The sequence below is a fragment of the Gobio gobio genome, assembly GCF_949357685.1.
Source record: "Gobio gobio genome assembly, chromosome: 7".
Lineage (NCBI taxonomy): Eukaryota > Metazoa > Chordata > Actinopteri > Cypriniformes > Gobionidae > Gobio > Gobio gobio.
In genome coordinates, this window is record NC_137103.1 from 51,267,566 (window position 1) to 51,289,724 (window position 22,159).

A 22,159-nucleotide genomic window follows, 5' to 3' on the forward strand; every position below is an offset into this window, starting at 1 on the left:
AGAAACAATTTACCTTAAGTGTCAAAAAGTTGTTTTTATTTCTAAATAAAGAGCAGCTACTCACACAAGTATGACATTGGATGACATTGAAATGATTATTGTAAAACTGCTCAACAGCAGCAGTGCGCTCTGCATTTGAAAGTGTCATCCATTTACTAAAAAGACGATTTTTCTAACCAAATGCATTGTTATACTTAAAAACATCGTCATGTATATATTAGACACACCTCCCTAAAACCATCAATATAACTGTACTAAACTTACAGCATAAAATCACAGCACACAAAATCCCATGTAAAATAAGTAAAAATCCTTAAAACAAGATAACTTACTTGAGGAGCAAGACTGCACAGGAGACTAAGATAGTTAAACACACTGTATCTTTAATATTGCAATGGCATTTTTTTTTACTTGTTTCTGATGTGTTCATATCTAAAATAGTAAAAGACAAAATGCACTCGTTTTAAAGATTCACTCTACATGCCTGAATAGCGTATGCAGATTTGATATGCAAGTAAACTGATCTCTCAAGAATATATCCCCCCCAAAAAAAGTGTTGAGAGCAATACTCTGAGTCTGAACCATCACTGGTTTGAATTTTTGGATGCACAATAAAGACACAAAAATAACTCCATATCAGATGTAAAGTGTATTTACGTCAGAACACTGAGAATTGAACACAGGCTCTAAAGTCTTATAAACCTCATGGAGGGACTCATGGAAACATGTAAAAAAGATGGTAAGTAGAGTCTTTTTATGCACTGAATCCTATTAAAGCATAATACATTCATGTGTCAGAGTAGCGATGTAGGCTAAAAAGGACTTACCTTAATTTTCTTGCTGGGGGCTGCCTCCTCGATGGTCTTTTCAAAATGCTGTGCCAGTTCTTTAGTTGAGAGCCTTGGATAGTACTCTTCCTCCTCTGGAAGCAAAAGGCAAAAAATTAAATTAAACATCTTGTGAGTCTCTGTAAAATGCACTGCAAAACAAATAATGAGCTGCGATGTGATACAGAGCTTATAGGCGTTTGGTGTGTATACACTACGAAAGCAATCCGGTCGAATGTGTTTTCGGCTATAAATCTATAAATCATTGCTCTTCAACTTACCCGTTTCATTGTGATGATTTTCATAACTGGATATCACTTCTCGGTTATGAGTGATTTGATCATGTGCAGTCTGTAATAAGGCAAAATAAATACAATTAATTTAGAGCAACAATCAGAGTGCAACCAACAGGACCTAAATGGTTATTTCTGACATGGATTTACATATGCATATGGCAGATGTTTGCCCCCCCAGACCAGAGCCAATAATTTTGTCTGAGCTATGAAAAAAAAAAAAAAAAAGAATATAAATAATATTTTCTCATTTTATTTGTCTTATCGTATCCTTTTAGTGTAGAATGAGTAAAGCTGATTGTTTTTAGGATGACAACAATTTTTTAAAAGTAAAATTTTTTGGCTGATTAATTTTCTTAGGCTGCTCTACCTCAGTGGTCTAACAGCGCTCGTCAATGTCAAAATGATCGAGATGCAAATCTAATCAAAGAAGGCGGGGCTTACTGTCATACTGTCACTGTCAAACATGCAAGGAGAGCTCATGGAAGATGTAAGTAGATGCAACTGTTTTATGATAGAAATTTTCAGCTACAGTAATAGACCGTAATAGCAAACTATTCAACTTTTTGTGAAATTTTGACGTTTTGAATTGAAAAAATGCGATCATGATTCATGTAATTCAAAAATAAATGTGACGATGGGGCAAAAAACTTTAGCATTTCCGACATAAGCCTATTAGACATACGAATAAGAGTCAACTATTTTAAAATAAAATATTTGCAAATAGTTTAAATTGATTACATCAAAAACTACAATTAGACCTAGAACTTTACCATTCATATTTATTTTTTTATTCCCTTAAATCCTTTAATAATTCAATTCCTTTATTGTTATTATTATTATCAGGGTGCGATTTGTAAAAAAAAAAAAAAACAGAAGAGGGATGCTTTTTAAAAGTGTTTTTTTTCCCCCTTTAAAAATAAATCACACAATGACGCTATAGACAATTTTTTGGGTCATTATTATTATTATTTATAATTAAATAAATTATACCCACTTTGAGGTGCCCCCCCACAAAGCACAAAAGTGAAACTCCGCCTATGAATAGCGTGCCTTGTTGGCAAGTGCTATTCGCACTATCAACGCCTAACAATGCCTGTTTGGGAAAAACAAGATTTAAAAAAAATAACAGGTGAAATTTAACGTTTTCAGTGGTGTAGTCAGTAAAGTATAAGGCTTAAAGATCTAGGTTTTGACGCGATCAACCCAGGTTCGAATCCGCCTTTTGCAGAGCTCGCTATTCTCCCTTTTCCCATCACATATAACATCGGAAAGGCATTTACTTTCAATAAAAATTAAGAAAATGTTCTAAAAATGTAAATAAAGTGCCTAACGAAATGTTTTATAATAACAGAAGCATTTATTGGGTAGGGTTAGGGCTAGGGAGGGCTTTTATTGTCCCATTAAGGTGGCATCCATTTAAAAATGTTAATAAATATAATCATTTACACTCTGTGTTATTATTGCATCCTGTTTATGTACAACAATACAATGCAAATAGTATGTATCTGTCAAAATAAAGTATAAATAGCATCTAGTTACTATTTACACATATTGCAAAGAACTACGTTTACATGGTGTAAATAGAATATATCACTATTTTCATTTAGTATGCTATTTCACTTGGTAAATATCATCTATCGCTAAGAAAATATGTTATTTACACTTGTGCAAATAACTGATGCCTATATTAAAGTAGTGCGAAGTCATGGTTCGATACCCAGGAAGTGCATAAACTGACCAAATCTGGATGCAATGCACTTGCAAAGTCGCTCTAGATAAAAGTTCCCATCAAATGCAAATATTTAAATGTAGGTGTTTTCATATGGACGTGACAGTGCTAAAACCTCCAGCTTCAAAATTACATTTTTCACGGCAGACAGTAAACAGAAATTTAGGCACTTCAGCGCTCAGAGCTCAGAGCAGCTCCTGTTGGCAAGAGCCGTTACCGTTAGTGTCTGATGTTTTTGTAGACTTGTGAAAAGGAGAGTTATTAGTAGCAGAGTTGTCAGAAATGTCCGTACCCTTTCATCCTGGAGGAAGACCTGCTGCGAGACTTGTCGACCCCCGCTGCTGCTCGCCACACTCATTGCTGATGAATGTGACACCTCCTGCGTGACAGGAGACAAGGGTTGTTAGAGGATGAGACATAGAAAAGAACACAAAAACACACACACCGTCTTTCCAAGACTAACACAGGCTGCTTACTGTCAGTGTATCTTATCTGCTGCACAGCCTTTTCTCAGTCACAAACAACATACATTTGTAAATCAACATGTTACTGTATTTCCTTGTGATGAACAGAAGTATACGCAAAAAGCAAGACACAAACATTCAACCTTGAATGAAGTTTAAAGTATCATCACAGAAGGAATATTTCTTGGTGCATTTTTTCATTTTCCAAATTTCTAGTCAAGTCAAATCAAGTCAAGTCAGTTTTATTTATAGAGCATAAGTTTAACACAACTGCAGTTGATCCAAAGTGCTTTGCAATACAATAAAAATGAATCAATAATAATAAAAAGAAAAAGAGAAACAAAGTTGGAAAAAAGCAAAACAGAAATGGAGATAGAAATCAAGTATCAAAATCAATCCAAATGTATATACATACATAACATAGAACACCAGCTAATGTAAAGTACATACACAGCATCACTCGAACGCTAGAGTATGGACTTAAAAGCATCCAGTGATGGAGAGACCCTGATGTTCAAAGGTAGACTGTTCCAGAGCTTTGGGGCGACTACAGAGAAAGCTCGATCGCCTTTAGATTTACAACAAGAACGAGTGACAGATAAAAGTAACAAAATGATCACAAGAACTTAGTGACCTAGAGGCTGTGTATGGTGTAATAAGATCCCAAACATAATCCAGGGCCGAACAAACATTAAAGATGGACTTTCTCTTGGTACATTTCTATTATTGAGGATTTTTTTCCTTGAATTCTTTCTCCAAAAAGTATTTAGACAATTAAATAACACTTAAAATGTACACTACCAGTCAGAATTTGGAATAATTAAGATTACGTTTTTGAAAGAAGTCTCTTCTGCTCACCAAGGCTGCATTTATTTGATCAAAAATACAGCAAAACAGTAATACTGTGAAATATTATTACAATTTAAAATAACAATTATAATAATAAAGATTTCTAGTTCAAATCATTGCTGTTCTTTTGAACTTTCTATTCATCAAAGACTGAAAAGACAGCTTTGCCATCACAGGAATAAATTACATTTTAAAATATATTAAAACAGAAAACAGTTATTTTAAATTGTAATAATATTACACAATATAATGTACATTTGATCAAATAAATGCAGCCTTGATGAGCAGAAGAGACTTCTTTCTTAACGATTTTAAACTTTTGATCGGTAATGTATGAATTACATTGCATTAGACAAAAAGATATCAGAGTAGAAAAATGCTGCAGGATCTTTTCTCAAAATGGTATAACTTATCATCATAATTATAGAGGCAAATGTTTAAAAATTTGGAAATAAAACCCACATACTTTAAGGCCCACTGAAGTGTCTTGAAACGCGTAGCATTATACAATGTAGAAAAAAAAAAAGGAAGACAGGGCAGGACATATCGAACAGCTCCTCCCTTTTTTAAAAACAGCCAATAGCGTTTAGTTTATATCACAGCTCAGCCAGAGCCGTTGAGCTCAGTAAAGCTGCAGTTTCCTCCTAATCTCTAACCGTTTCTCCTCCTGATCTCCTTCATGTTGCTTTAAAATACAGCTTTCTGTGCAGAATTCAAACAGGTCCGATACGTTTTATGCTCTGCGCTGACTCGATCACATGATCCTCTCTGTGCTATTGTGTCTCTGGACCGGAGCTGAGGTGGTTCACTGACACTGACGTGAAACCAGACTTCATTCACCCCAATGGAAAGCATATTTACACTGTCTGAATCATTCCCTATCCCCTATATAGTGCACTATGTGCCATTCACCATGTAGAAAATAGTATATGTGTGAACAAGTGACCGATTTCAGCCGCAGCTTCAGCGTCTATTTATAATGCAAGGGGCGGGGCTTCAGGTTCTAGAGAGCATTTGATTGGGCAGAAAATCTGATGAGAAGCTGAAGTGCAGAGTGATGTCATCAAAATAATTGATCCTTACTGGCGGAAGTGAGAGACTGTAAGATTCGAAAGCTCATATCTTCTTATCAGTAAGACCAACATATTCTACTAAAAGCCATAACACTTAAATTTTGTTATGTTTTGTAACTGTTTTAAATGACACATCTCAGCCATCTACACATTCTGTAAGGCAAACATGGTTTGTCTGTATTATTTCAGTAAAATAACGCTATAATGAAGTAAAAATGCATTATGAATATTTGCCTGAAATCTGCATTACTTAAACACAAATTAATTTAGAATTAATCTGTACATTTTCGTTTTCCATTTCAGGATTAAGTCAGCGCTAATTACTGTTAAACGGCAGGTTTAATGGCTTTAGCCCTTGGATGAGCAGATTTTGTTATGTTATAATCTGTTCCAACACACACTCCCACACACAGACATGTGCAGCTGTACATGAACAAGTGTGATATCATCAGCAGGGACGTTATCAATACCAATCCATGAAAACAACCCGAAAACGCACAAGACGACACACGCACATCATTAAAAGAGATATGGCTGACATACATTGATTGCATCATTAAAACCAAAGGTGACCCAAAACACTCCTCAAAGCAACAGCGCAACAGTGACCGCCTACTGCTTTAGCGGCTTTCGTTCTGATGAAGGGACATCAAAACACTTTAATAAAGAGTTCCAAGTCATTAAGCAAACCAACCGGCTCTGAGATGAATCACAGCACTACAAACTTTGATTCAAAGCACACAAAAAGCATTTGAAAACTGGAAAAAAGACAAAGTTCACTTGATACTCAATGGTATTTTCTTTAACTTGATTGACAAAAGGATAAAGAACAGCAATTTGTCAGAGCTTAAAGCTGCACTATGTAATATTTTTGCAGTAAAATATCCAAAAACCACTAGGCCAGTGCTATATTTTTAGTTCAGTTGAGTAATGTTTCCAACTATTTGTAAATCGTGAGAAAATGTTATTTTAACCAAGGAACCGGGACGTGTGAGCGAGTCGCCGTTCGATTACGTAATTTCTGCGTTACCCTCGGTTTCCGGTTTTATTTTGCAGAAACGCTTTACTCTCACTGCAGTGTGAACAAGTGTCATAGCAGCCACCGAGCGAACGCACAGAGTAACGGCATCACATCATCAACACACTCAGATGTGTCTAATAGGATAAACAGAGATGCGTTACCTCAGACTCATGACTGGAAAAGCGGAAATGGCGCCAGGCAACTGTGTCATAATAAAAGTCCCGCTGCTCGCGAGGCGTGTGTTGCGTCCATCTTATTAACAATCGCTCAAGTGGCCTTGTTCAGGTCCACAACACTCTGTCCTGCTCTGCTTCATACTACAGTAACGTTAATAATCACATCCATGGACTCATGGATTCTTTCCCACCGGTTGTGAGGTGAAGACCACATGTCCCAAGATTCTGATAAACTATAATATCTGTCAATTCTAGAATTTTTTATTGACTTTTTTCATTTATTTTTAAGTGTCTCTTCTAGTTCTCCATATATTCCTGCTGTTTGGGATGGTATATCGACAGACCATGCATAGATACAGTGGTTGTCCCCCCCCAAAAAAAGACTTTTTAAACATGTTCTGTATTAGATAATCCGAGCAGAAAGCTTTTTAAATGCATGATGGTCTGAATTCCACATAGATAAACATAGACCTCATTATCCAAGAAAGGGTCAAAAACAACCTCACAAATACATCCTACATACCAAACACTCACATAATGTGATGCAAGTTATATAGTGTAAATATATACACACATCCTCCTCCCCAACATGCAGACACAAACAAGTTTAATAAATTAGTGTCACCACACGAGCAACAGAAAGCACGGATAATGAGATGACCTGCTGCAGCAGAATCCTTTGATCCTTCTCTCGAATAACTGCGGCATGATACATAATGTCAGCTTATGCTCTCATTTGTCTACTCAGTGTGTTTCATTTATGCCTTGCTTCTCTTTGTGAGCTGTGGATTAGTGCCAAACTTTATGTGGCAAATCATTCTAATGTTCAGTAAACTACACTAGGGCCCAGAGAAATCCGTTTATTTATTTATTTACAATTTTTCCCAGCATTTTTTCTGTTTTCTTTTTTGGGACTCCATTTTAATATTCAAATTACATTTTAGTAATCAAAAAGCAGTCATGAAATCATGAAACGAATACAATTTAACAACAATTTATTAAAAATATTATAAGCATAAGCTAACATGCTTCAAAAAGTTCACAAAATATATTTTTCAGGAAACAAACCAAAAGTGCTGGTGACATCATGTGCTGCATAGGGATGGGAATTTTTGTCAATCTGATCCAAAAAATGAGTACTCGAGTACTCATGGAGATATGAAACTATTTTTAGACTGTTACGAAAATTAATGTCAAAAAGTACTCGAGTACTCGATCACTTTTGCCCATCCCTACTGCTGCTCAGTGATGTGTACAAAATTCTTTGGCCAATCAAATGCTACAGTATCAAGAATAAGAGTGTCTTTCCTCCCAGTATCACTTGACTTTGAATAGCAGATAGCAAATCAGTGATATAACCTAATGCTACTGGTTATTAAAAAGGGCTTTTGAAAAATAACTCTAACTTCCTGTTTTAAAAGGAAATGCAACAAAAAAAGATTGAGTGCTCATTCAAGCCTTTTCTCCTCCCGTCTGTCAGACTGTTTCATTTTCAATTCTCAAAACTAAAACCTGAATCCAGCATTTTTAGAGTCAAAAAGCTCTTTTAAACGTAACCCTCAGGAAATCTAGCAGATGTAATGTTGAGGAAAAACAGAAGAACATTTATCACCTCAAATTTTGCATTATTCTGTTTTGAAGAAAGGTAGATAATGCTTTGTGAATACCTATAATAATTAGCATATAAAAGAGGTGTGTTTGTATTCTATTTTATCTTCAAGGCAAAAAATGTAAAATAAGAAAAATTTGTACTCGTTACATTTTTACCTTCAAAGTAGGGATGCAAATCAAGTCCTTCAAATATACACTCACCTAAAGGATTATTAGGAACACCATACTAATACTGTGTTTGACCCCCTTTCGCCTTCAGAACTGCCTTAATTCTACGTGGCATTGATTCAACAAGGTGCTGAAAGCATTCTTTAGAAATGTTGGCCCATATTGATAGGATAGCATCTTGCAGTTAATGGAGATTTGTGGGATGCACATCCAGGGCACGAAGCTCCCGTTCCACCACATCCCAAAGATGCTCTATTGGGTTGAGATCTGGTGACAGTGGAGGCCATTTTAGTCCAGTGAACTCATTGTCATGTTCAAGAAACCAATTTGAAATGATTTGAGCTTTGATGACATGGTGCATTATCCTGCTGGAAGTAGCCATCAGAGGATGGGGACATGGTGGTCATACAGGGATGGACATGGTCAGAAACAATGCTCAGGTAGGCCGTGGCATTTAAACGATGCCCAATTGGCACTAAGTGTGCCAAGAAAACATCCCCCACACCATTACACCACCACCACCAGCCTGCACAGTGGTAACAAGGCATGATGGATCCATGTTCTCATTCTGTTTACGCCAAAGTCTGACTCTACCATCTGAATGTCTCAACAGAAATTGAGACTCATCAGACCAGGCAACATTTTTCCAGTCTTCAACTGTCCAATTTTGGCGAGCTTGTGCAAATTGTAGCCTCTTTTTCCTATTTGTAGTGGAGATGAGTGGTGCCCGGTGGGGTCTTCTGCTGTGTGAGCCCATCCGCCTCAAGGTTGTGCGTGTTGTGGCTTCACAAATGCTTTGCTGCATACCTCGGTTGTAACGAGTGGTTATTTCAGTCAAAGTTGCTCTTCTATCAGCTTGAATCAGTCGGCCCATTCTCCTCTGACCTCTAGAATCAACAAGGCATTTTCGCCCACAGGACTGCCGCATACTGGATGTTTTTCCCTTTTCACACCACTTTGTAAACCCTAGAAATGGTTGTGCGTGAAAATCCCAGTAACTGAGCAGATTGTGAAATACTGCCCGTCTGGCACCAACAACCATGCCATGCTCAAAATTGCTTAAATCACCTTCCTTTCCCGTTCTGACATTCAGTTTGGAGTTCAGGAGATTGTCTTGACCAGGACCACACCCCTAAATGCATTGAAGCAACTGCCATGTGATTGGTTGATTAGATAATTGCATTAATGATAAATTGAACAGGTGTTCCTAATAATCCTTTAGGTGAGTGTATATATAAATTTTTCAAATAATTCTCTCTTTGTAAACTTTGTGCAATGCATGCGAGTGCTGCCGCATGTTCGAATATGACCATCGGTCATTTTCACCGTCATCACCTGGGTGTAGTGCCAGAACACGCGAATGAGAAGTCGCGCGCGCTGTGAGAAAATTGTGTCTCTGTGCACTCATCCGAAAGCGCACACGTCTCAAAGCGCGCAAATATTGAGTTCTCTCTTTCAAGTCTTGCTCTTGAACGGACATCAACATGTCCATCTTGATGAGTATTCTAGCAGACATAGTCTGTATATGCCTTAAGTAAACTTTATACAGTAAAGAAAGATGACGCATATCCGTGCATTAGGTCTTAAAGGGGCAGTAGCCTTTACTGCTGTCTGTTTAATGTCAAACAACAAAAGACAAGGACATAACTCACTGCTCTTGATTGGATAGCTTTTGTAAGTTTAATAGGATTAATCTTTGATTTATACAGCCAAATATCAATTTCTGTACCTGTATTTTAGACGTACCTGAAAAACCTGAAAAGCATAGTTTATTTTATTAGTAGGCCTATCTTTGCTCAATAGTATTTATTTGTGCTGCTGCTTGTATTTAAATTATTTGTTCTTATTATTTTCTTTATTTTTATTTGATAGTAGTCCTTTTTTCCCTGAACATAGCAAATACTGAACCGTACCGAAACGGTGAACCTAAAACCGTGACACAAACCACCCCTAGCGTAACGTATGCGAGGGGGTGCCACAAAATGGAGAACATTTTCAAAGGGTGCCATGACTGAAAAAAGGTTGGGAAACACTGCATTAATCGATAGTTGATTAATTAATTATAATTTGTTACATTTATATAGCGCTTTTCTAGGCACTCAAAGCGCTTTACATATAGAAGGGGGAATCTCCTCAACCACCACCAATGTGCAGCATCCACCTGGATGATGCGACGGCAGCCATATTGCGCCAGAACGCCAACCACACACCAGCTGATTGGTGGAGAGGAGACAGAGTGATGAAGCCAATCTGTATTTAGGGATGATTAGGAGGCCATGATGGAGAGGGGCCAATGGGCAAATTTGGCCAGGATGCCGGGGTTACACCCCTACTCTTTATCGAAGGACATCCTGGGATTTTTAATGACCACAGAGAGTCAGGACCTCAGTTTAACATCTCATCCGAAGGACGGATGGACCTTATCGATCGATTAACGATTAACTGATAAGCGGCTATTTTCCTGAGAATGTAAATTTCTCACGGTATCAATAGTGTCTTTAACATAAAAAGCGAAATATTGCTTATATACTGAATAAAAATGCATGTTATTTTGCTCAATTGATGTTTTATTGTAACAGTTGGGATACGGTACAGATAATGGCATTTATGTAGTTTAACAAAATAAATTATGCACAGAAAATTTAAATACATAAAAAATAATTGTGCACTGGCTCACCTGTTGCATGAGAAACATTAAGCAACATAAAATAAATGTTAAATAAAAATCTATATGTAGGCTTAGCCTACACTATATTAAGCCTAGATATAATAATCTATCTGGTAAATTACTTATATGAAAAACTTGAACATTAGCAGCAGTATTTATAATCCCCCTTGGTCTGAGAAAGGTAACAGTAATATTACTAGAATCTTAAACTTCAAATATAGAACTGAACACAACTTAAATCATCCCTGAGGAAGGTGACAGTAAAATTAGAGGGCGTCCCTTAGAACAGACCGCTTTCCTGTGGTCACATACTCGCCTTCCCACCACAGCAGCGATTGTAGGTTGTGAAGGTGACAGACTTACTCCCTGCAACACAGCTGCATGCAAGTTAAGAAGGTGGAGCTCGTAGAGCTGTTGTACTAAATCGTAGTAACGCAAAGTTTACAAAGTTTACCGGCGTCTTTGTCATCATTAATTAATTTGAAATGCTCCCACACTCCACTCCGTTTTGACCGCATCATGTTTCGTTTCTTTTTTGCCACCTCAAGTTTGTGTCGGGTCTCTCGCCGCCTGCGAGAATCTCTTGTCACGTTCGCAATGTTCAATTAACTGACAATTAATTTAATTTACTCTTCTTGTCGACAATTAATCGATAATCGATTAACCGTTTGCATCCCTACTTCAAAGTACATATTTCGAAGGTCACTGTGGTTTAAAAGGGTTAGTTCACCCAAAAATGAAAATTAGCCCATGATTTACTCACCCTAATTAAGCCCCCGGAGCCGTGTGGAGCAGTTATATGATGGAGAGATGCACTTTTATGGACTTCATAAAACGAGGCAACCATTCACTGCCATTATAAAGCTTGGAAGAGCCTGGACTTTTTTTAATATAACTTTTTTAAGGGTAAACTAACCCTTTAAATCTTCCCTCTTATGAAAAGCTTTCTTTTTTTCAAAGAAATTACAAATTGTCAGCTTAATTTCTGTAATGTGTTTGTTGGATTTCCTTGTTGAATTCCTCTTCCTGTCCTTCCAAGTCAAATTGCAAATCAATATCTTGTGATTTGAGGTTAAATTGAACATAAATGAATCGAAACCAGTAAAACATTCCTCTTAAATATAGAGTTTACTGTCTGACAGCGATAGCTAACATTAATTGCTGAAGGTGAATAATGCTTTTTGTGAATAAACAAGCTTTGTGAATATCTATAATGAGCCCAATTTATATAGAAAGGAGGTGCTTTTGTAGGGAAATATCTACTTTTTACGGCAACACTTTACAATAAGTTTTCATTAGTTAATATTAGTTAATGTATTAACTAACATGAACTAACCATGGGCAATACACTTGTTGTGTCAAAGATCACCGACGACCCCAGATTACTGTTGTTCAACATTCACTGCTCATTAAAACATCACAGTCTTAATTTATCTGGACAAACTTGAGCAGTTGGCTAGCTGGAGCCATTTACCTCCAGTCTTTGTGCTAAGCTAGGCTAGCAGTGGGTGCGTCAGACAGAGTTATGGCACGCACGGAGATGAGAATGGTGTGTATTCTGTGAATAAGCTTAAGTCCCCAAAAGTCGGCGTGTTGCTTTAATGATGTCACAGAGGTAGCGGAGTAATAACTGCTTTTAATGAATTAATTTGAGATTGAATTCATGCTAGATTTTTTTGCTATAAATTATGGACATGGCACCTGAGGAATAATTCTTATTTTTCTCAGTTATTTTGCTTTATTTCCAGATTAAAATAGGCTCGTTCTTCTGTACTAGAGCACGTACGCACATGGGCACTCTTCCAAAAAAGGTGCACAAACTAAGGTAAGGTTTACAAACTAAAAGACATAAATGACATTTGTATGCATTTGAAATAAAAGATATAGATTGCACTAAATGTCAGCTTGCTTATTTTGCTCAAGATAAGGATCTATTAAGTCCACATGTCATGCAAACAAGAAACTATCCTTTTAACCAGGGCCGTAACCACCATAGACACTGAGGGGGATAAGTCCCCCCCAATAATTAGAAATGGCCAAATTGTCCCCCCCATATTTGAAATTCTTGCACTGCTCTCCTGTACTCCATTATGCAGCGCTCTGTATGTTAGGAAAAGTCAAATTTTTAGTCTGGTCTGCCTCAGGTCTAATGGCGCTCGTCAATGTCAAAATGATTGAGATGGCCAATCAAATCAAAGTAGGCGGGTTTATGTTCTCTTTTGGCTCGTTCACAGTCTTCACACAGATGAGCGCGTCAATCTATCGTTTAATGCCATTACGGGGACTCTATTCTTTCCGGTGAAATCACAAAACACAAAATATACAATCATTGAACATCTTTGATGAAAGAAAAAACCTATATGAGGGCGGATTAGAACCTGTAACCTTCGACACGGTTTACAAAAATTCTACCACCACACCACTAAGAAATTCAAATGTTAAAGGATCTATGGATGTATTTATTCACTAACGGGAAGAATCTTGAGACTAACGATATATTTGATGCAAATTAATGCAAATATTATTTGCAAATAGTCCCAAAATGATTATTTCCCGACTAGAATAAGCCCTAGAATTTCTTTTACTTTTGTGTTTCTTTATGCTTTATAAAAATTAAAAAAAATTGGTCCCCCCCAATGTTCAAGTCATGGTTACGGCCTTGCTCTTAACCACAGGTCGAGAGTAGTCGTTCCAACCACGCAAGTCTGCGATGCTGTTTGCGAATGTTCGTTGGAACAATGGTTTCAGGAAACACAGACTTGTTGAACTATACTGATAGGATAGCGACGGAACTTGTGACCATAGTTGGCTAATGATGTTTTTGGGAAACGCACCCCTGATTAGCATCCCACACTGAAGAAAAACCAAAGCAGGCAATGCATATGGTTGTTGTACATCAACCAGAAATTAGCAATGAGACATTGAAAATGATGTGACTACATTGGCAGATTCACGTCACATGCCACAGTTTGAGTTCGAGAGCCATTGCTTTAACTTCAGTGCTGGTTTGATGAGAGCACATCTCCCACTTTCTCCTGCCATTCTCGGTCTGATTTTTTTCCTCTCTCATTGAGCCGAAGCCACCCCATCCCTGCAGGGGAGCAGCTCACGCTCAGACTCACTGGTATGGATGGGTGGACTGGATTCAATTTGGATCGGCAGAGTTGGATTACACAGACTGTGACCAAAATTTATCTCCATTCTACTTCTCTCACTGCAAGCAGTATCTGATTTTTTCAGAGGCAAGCGCTGCATGCATAATATTAGCATGTGCCTATGCTAATGAGCCTCAGAAGCTTGGGAGAATCTATGCAGATACGAGAGGGTTCGGATGGGTACAGATTTGACTTGTTATTGTGTCAGATTTGGGGTTTTCGTGTAAGGTCAGCTGTAAGAGGATTAATCTCATTGCAAAAGTCCATGCACACCCACCCTGTTTTACACCAGAAGACTTTTTTTGCTTGAATGGAAATTGCATGCATGCTTGTATAGCGTCTAATACCTGCACCAGAACTAAAACTAGCACAATTATGGATGCCAGCCATCCAACATAAGTGCTCTGAATTCAAGGGAATGGAATTGCAGTCCGTATTAAATCATTGTGGGACAGTTTTTTTCCCCCATACACTGAAACTGCTGAGAATTTTTTTATTGAATTTGAATAATTTTGCATCCGAGACTCAATGTTAAAATTACAGAGTAGAATGGAAAACAAAAGAAGGATTAGTTTGGGACTTTAAAATGTACAAAAGCACTAAAAAGCTGAAGAAAAGAGACGTGTGATCTTCTTTATGTTCAGTCACAATTCTAGTGCTATAAATCGCCTGGGTAGAAACTAAACTGATATGTGTGTAATGATGTGTGACACTTTAGTATGACATTAAAATTCATTTATTTTTTCAAAAGATGCTGTATGGCAGCGAGTCAAAGACAAAATGACTGCATCTCAAATGCATTTTAGAAAATAATTCTTTCATATAAATATTGGCAGGCATATACTGTGAGAGTGTAGCATTTCATATGTGGTATGAAGAAAAATATTAAATATAATTATATATAAAATAACATATAAAATATTATTGAAAAAATATATAAAAACCAGCTGATTGTGTTCTCCAGTACATCCGCAAATCATGCCAGAAAAATTAAAAATCACTTTGTGAATTTTGTGTTAATTTTTCTCCAACAAAGCCTGCACGTTCATATTCAACAAACTGTTGTGTTGCATATGCATGCAAAACATTGTGATTCATCAAAACTAGATTGCTTGCTTGCTTGCTTTTATCTGAATGTTAAAAAGTTTGGGGATGGTAAGACGTTTTAATGTTTTTTGAAAAGTTGCTTATGCTCAATAAGGCTGCATTTATCTGATCAAAACACTGATAAATATCATTTAAAATAACTATTTTCTATTTTAATATATTGTGAAATATTATTTATTATGAAAATAATATGTTGTGAAACATTATTTGTTGTTTCAGAATATTTGCTTTGATCATCTGTTATTCTTATTACATTTCTTATTATTTGAAAACAGTGAAAACAGTTAAAACAGATGTGCTGCTTAATATGTTTGTGGAAACTGGATTCTTTGATGAATAGAAAGCTCAAAAGAACAGCATTTATTTGAAAGAGATATCTTTTGTAAAATTACAAATGTTTTTACTGACACTTTTGATTCATTGAATGGGTCCTAAATAAAAGTATTCATTTCTTTTTTAAAGGGAAACTAAACCCTAAACCAACTTTTTTTAGTTAATGATCTGCAAGACTGGGGCTTTATTAATGCTGTTCATTGATTCGAGTAAATGTTTTGACATTCGGGTATAAAGTGTTTTAATTCTACAACATATGGTGTAAAAACGTCTAAATGCTTCCCTCTTAAAGGGGTGGTAAAACACATTCTTTTGAAGGCTTGACTGTGTTTGTGGGCTGCACTGTAACATGTGTTCATGCTTCGTTTTAAAAAAAATTGCCTTATTTTTCATATATTTGACCTTTATTCTACACTGCTCTGTCCCTCCTTGTAAAACGGTCTGATGCTTTCCGGGTTGTATAAAGCCAGTCCCTCAAAAATACGCAGTGGGCTCTGATTGGTTAGCTGGCCCAGTGTGTTGTGATTCGCTAACCGCAGTGCACGTCGGAAACGTCACGCCCCTTACCTTACCGGAGGCTGTTCAGTATTAGAAACAACGGCGTCAATAAAACCATATGAGCTCGAATCAGACCCAGAACATTTTAGTGAAGATGATCGAGCAGAACCTGCTCAGTCCTCGAGAGTATAGACTGCGGATTAATGACTTCTGACCACTTTGACGCTCTCGCCGGCGGCGGTGTGAACGCATAGTAAGAAATGTTTTCCCGCAATGATCACATGAGAACGGCTTCACTCCAGTATGAACTCTCATGTTACATGAAGTAGAAACATTATAAATGAAACTTACTTGACACTTGCTATCAACATTCTAATGAAGAAAATGCTGTTAAATAATGCAGTTGTCAGTACACGTTAGTGATGCGCGGGTCGTCTCATAACCCGCGGGCCCCGCGGGTAACCTGCGGGTCGGGTTGGGGCGGGTTAAGAAATCTTCACTTATTTGCGGGGCGGGTTGGGGCGGGTCATTAAAAACAAAATAAAAAAATCTATGTATGTTGCCTGCAATTCCCTATAGCCTATATAAAATATTTGGGAGTATCTATTTTCATATTTTATTAGGTTTTTTTGATAAGGTTACAATATGAAAGCCGTAGCAACGTAACTTGCATGATGTCCCCAAGCCTTTGGCATCACGCGGCACGTCATGACAGCTGCGCGCCGAGCAGCTCCCACCACCGGCAGCCACGACAACAAAAACGGAGAGATAAAAGTGAAGATGGAAGACGAGGTGCTGGAGTCTAGCCGAAATAGATTAAACCCTGGTACAGTGGACGCCATTCTTTATTTGCACAGCGAATGTAAACACGCTATGAACATTTCTGTGTGCTAAATAAAACAAAAGTTTAGTGGTTATGTAGCGTAGGCTATAAACTGCCTATACAAATCTGAAATAAAAACGCTACTTTGGTGAAAATTAAAGGTTGAAAATCTTTATCATTATCTTGTTATTAATATGACCTGATTTATGATTAATGGTCGCGGATGCGGGGCGGGGCGGGGCGGGTTTTAAAATTTATACACTGGTGCGGTGCGGGCTGGGGCGGGCCAAATAATTTCATAAAAGCAGGACCCGCGGGTTGGAAAAAAAGCCGACCCGCGCATCACTAGTACACGTCAGGCTTTTCTTGCAATATTTTTCCCGCCCATCATGTGTACAGATACTTTTCATACATGAGACGCGCTTTCAAACCTTGACACGCAAGTGGTTGCCGTGGTAGCGAACAACAATACCGTAACGCGCTGGCGTATATAGTCTAACTTTTATTTGAGGAAATCGGTTTATAATAAGCTATTAGGTTTGAACTTATTGGTCCTGCACTGCTTATTGAATCAGGTTATTTGAATGGAAATACTGATCTATTTCTAGTGGCATTCAGTATAAGGATTTGACTGTTCATAGATTAGGTCATTCTCACTTGCGCTGTTGCTTCGCTAGCATCGTCGGCATCGGGAGTTAACACAGTTTGAGCCAGCGGCTCGCATTGATAATGCTCTGGCCCTGTGTCTACAGACAATTCACCCTCCTCCACTGCAGGTGAAGGTGGAGGAGAAAAGTCCTCTACTTCGAATGACCGCTCTGTTGCAAAGCTACTAGCGTCACTCCAGTCATTCTCCATCTTTGCGAGTCTGACAGCTGTCAATCAATCCGTCACTGCGGGTCTCAGGTGCATGCCCCCCGCTCAGCCCCGCCCTTGGTTCGTCCCCTCTGTCTCCGCTGGGCTCTGCCCACTTTTCCAGCATTTTTCACAAATTGTCAGTGGGTGGAGTTAGGCTCTGAGCTAAGGTGACGTAGTTATAAATGACTACATGTACTTACTATAGTAATAAGAATAAATTATGCATCATTACAAGTAACTAACCCTAACCCTAACCATAACTCAATGGTAAGTACATGTATAGTTATTTGAATAAGTACAATCTAACAGTTTCCAAGTAGCTTCCAACACTGACCTGCACAGATCTGTTTGTGTGGTGAATCTGGGTGACCGTGTGAGCTGAAGACATGCTCTCGCTCTCAAACTGTCTACGGACGCTGGCCAGGCCTCCAGGCAGGGAACAAACCTCTGCGTCCTCCATGACCTGATGAAGAAAGAGACAAAGACAGAGTGACAACCTGCGTTGAAAAATGATGCTAAGCAGATGTATGCTTTTACTAGAGCTGCAAGATTATGGGAGGGAAAGTGTGATCACTTGTCTCTCGTCTTCATCCACCATCGAACAAAAATATTCATATATTCATGAGACAATGTGGCTTACGCGCACACACAGAAGCACAGATTCCAGCCTTTATCCCATTATCTCTGTGGCTTTACACAATAACATTTTAAGATTTTGCATGACAGTCTTATTTGCATGGCATCCTGTCTGTGGCCCTGATATTGAGAGGTTTCATTTACTCAGAAATTCCTGTTAACCCTTCCGCACTGACGTCAATGAATTGTTGTCCATGTGCACATGCCTTCTGCTTTGTTTCAGTGCCTGCTTCACTTAATTAATAATGCAATTCAATAAATGGCAAAAATGCACCACAAAATGATTGAATATTGAATGCAATTTGCAATTGAAAACCAATTCATTCATTCAACTCAATTCATATTGAAAACCATTTCTAAGTGTTAGATGTAGGATACAGCAGACATACAGTACAGTGGCCAAAGGTGTATACAATCAAGCACTAGGCATGGACATGCTTCTACATTTGTGAAAGAATGGGTCGCCCTCAGGAGCTCAGTGAACTCAAGCGTGATCAGTTGCCACCTGTGCAATAAGTCCATTCATGACATTTCCTCACTACTAAATATTCCAAGGTCAACTGATAGTGGTATTATAACAAAGTGGAAGCAATTGGGAACAACAACAACTCAGACATGAAGTGGTGGGCCACATAAAATCACAGAGCGGGGTCAGCACATGCTGAGGGTCACAGTGCGCAGAAGTCGCCAACTTCCTGCAGAGTCAATAGCTACAGACCTCCAAACGCCATGTGGCCTTCAGATTAACTCAAGATCAGTGTGTAGAGCTTCATGGAATGGGTTTCCATGGCCGAGCAGCTCATCCAAGCCTTACATCACCAAGTGCAATACAAAGGGGATTATGGTGTGGGGTTGTTTTTCAGGGGTTGGGCTTGGCCCTTTAGTTCCAGTGAAAGGAACTCTTAATGCTTCAGCATACCAAGACATTTTGGACAATTTCATGTTCCCAACTTTGTGGGAACAGTTGGGGATGGCCCCTTCCTGTCCCAACATGACTGCGCACCAGTGCAAGGTCCATAAAGACATGGATGAGCAAGTTTGGTGTGGAGTCCTGACCTCAACCCCATAGAACACCTTTGGGATGAATTAGTGCGGAGACTGTGAGCCAGGCCTCCTCGTCCAACATCAGTGCCTGAGCTCACAAATGCACTTCTAGAAGAATGGTCAAAAATCCCCATAAACACACTCCTAAACCTTGTGGAAAGCCTTCCCAGAAGAGTTGAAGCTGTTAGAGCTGCAAAGGGTGGGCCAACTCCATATTAAACCCTACAGATTAATAATGGGATGTCAAGTTCATGTGCATGTAAAGGCAGGCGTCCAAAAACTTTTGCCAATATAGTGTAGTTCTTTAAATGTTCTCTAACTCGCTCTTAATCTCTTAGTTTAGTTGGAGAAAGGATTAAAAAAAAAACATTAAAGAACATACAGTGCTGAGAAAATTATCTTCTGGAAATACATTTTCCCCCCAAGGCCCATCTAAAAGGAAATATTCCATGGCCCCCACACAAGACTTTTTGACCTCAGAAAAGCATCAGTGATTCAAAGCAGCTTTTGTCATTGTAGTAAATTCCCATTCTAAGCAAACATATGAGAGTGGAATAACACATCTAAAATCTAAGGAGGAGAATGGGGTGGTTATATGGTTCTACATAGCACCATTTGACAAAGGTGCTGTATAGCGCTTAAAGTGGTTCCCCTATGATTACAAGCCAATTAGCCACTTTTAGTGCTATTTAGCACCATTTTTGTTTGGAGTGTACAGTGTCACTCCACCACTGAATCGGCCCTTTAAAATGATGTAAGTGCTCTTGACTATATTGCATCTGCCTGGTTATAACAATCTTTTCCATTATTTGATGTATACCTCCTGCCATGACCATTAAAACACAGAAACATTTATTTTTAATATATATAGAGTTTACTGCCTGACAGCAATAGCTAACATGACATGTTTTTTTTGTGAATAAATGAGTTTTGTGAATAAAAGAACAATTTATAATGAGTCTAATTTGTGTTTTGTTTTTCTCATGCTCATTTATCTCGTTTTGGTTCATTAATTAACTGCTGCAAAAAAAAAAACATCTACTCAACTAAAAAGACATTCATAATGCTACAAAATAATTATATTTCAAATAAATGCTGTTCTTTTGAACTTTCTATTCAAAGAATCCTGGAAAAAATGTAACACGGTTTCCACAACAACAATATGAAGCAGCTCAACTGTTTTCAACACTGATAATAATCAGAAATGTTTCTTGAGCATTAAATCATCATATCAGAATGATTTCTGTAGGATCATGTGACACTGAAGACTGGAGTAATGATGCTGAATATTCAGCTTTGATCACAGGAATAAATTACATTTTTATTATATATTCAAATAGAAAACTCTTATTATAATTGTAATAATATTTCACAATTTTACAGTGTTTTAATTTAATAAATTCAGCCTTGGTGAGCATAAGAGGCTTCTTCTTTTTTCAAAAATATATAAAAAAATCTTACCAACCCCAAACTTTTGAGTGCCTTACTTAACCACATTTTTTGCCCTCTCAACACTGAGGAATGAGTCGACATTGTTCCACAAAAAACTATAGGTGTCTTTTATCTTGTACTAAAGCCGTGAACAATAACTTTGCTGTACTTTCGACCCTCCTGTAGGGATCTGACCTCAACTGGGCACAGAGTGGACGTGCAGTGCTGTTTTTAGCAGCTAGCCAAAGACAGAAAGAGACGGAGGGAATTGGGTTCCCGGAGAGGTTCTGAACTCCCACTGGTTACCCATCAACACATTTCACTATCACACTGTCAGAAAGCCACAGAAAACAATGATGTCACTGTACACGCACATGACCTCTCTGTTGGGGTGTGCAGAGGCATTCGGCCCCATCACCAACAGTAACACTGGCTTTGGAGTGTCAAGGACATTAACCTCCGGTTTCACAGACCAGACTTAAAGGGGTCATGAACTGGCTTTTTTATTTTTTTATACTGTTGTCTGAGGTAAACTTATGACGTTTGCATGGTTTTTACATTCAAAAACATCATAATGAATAAGTAATACACTCTAAAAAAAAAGGCTCGTAATCATAGGGGAACCTTTTTTAGTGCTATATAGCACCAATTTTGGTGCTTCAGTGGTTCTTCAGTGGTTCTTCAGCGGTTCTTCAGAGGTGCTATATAGCACCTTAGTCAAAGAACCGGTGAAGAACCTCTGAAGAACCGCTGAAGAACCTCTGAAGAACCACTGAAGCACCAAAATTGGTGCTATATAGCACTAAAAAAGGTTCCCCTATGATTACGAGCCAAGAACCATTTTTGGTGCAATATAGAACCTTTTTTTTTTAGAGTGTAGGCTAGTATTTTCTGCCTTGGTTTTGAGGCTGTCTGAAAACCGGTCTGTTTTGATGGGCGCGCCACACTGAAAACTTGGAAGTAAACGCCCATGGCTTAGATTGGATAAGATTTGCATATTTAATGAGCAGTGACAGCGTGTGGCAAACGGCAACCGGAACGAATCGCCCAGCCCACAGCCAGGGCTCGCGAAATGTTTTTATCAAACAAACACAATGATTTATCTCTCATCCACCCGCGATTGATTGGAATGTTATCTCTGTATCATTTCGTCCGATCATCGGTGAATATAACCGTGAACCGCACGCACACACAAACACACGCGCGTGATAGCCCGTCTGAACTTTGGGCTTTGCGAGCTGGCATTACAAGTCCGAGTCTGATCACGAATGAACCAATAACACCTTCTCCAGCCTGTGACCGCGTGCTAAGGTATGTAATCAATAGATATCAAACGATCTGTAACAATGCAATACTGACACATATAAAAAACATGTTTTACTCACATAAGTG

General features: G+C 38.2%; 1 protein-coding gene across 1 annotated transcript in view; it reads right to left on the reverse strand.

Annotated features, from left to right (window-relative positions):
* The window catches only part of xirp2b (xin actin binding repeat containing 2b), a 75,408-nt gene that overhangs the window by 15,615 nt on the left and 37,634 nt on the right, over nt 1-22,159 (reverse strand). The window contains exons 3-6 of the mRNA XM_079821413.1: nt 17,991-18,119; nt 3,145-3,231; nt 1,109-1,178; nt 828-922 (exon numbers count right to left, since the gene is read on the reverse strand). Of these exons, the coding sequence (XP_079677539.1) occupies nt 828-922; nt 1,109-1,178; nt 3,145-3,231; nt 17,991-18,119 (381 nt within the window). The remainder of the gene's footprint in view (nt 1-827; nt 923-1,108; nt 1,179-3,144; nt 3,232-17,990; nt 18,120-22,159) is intronic.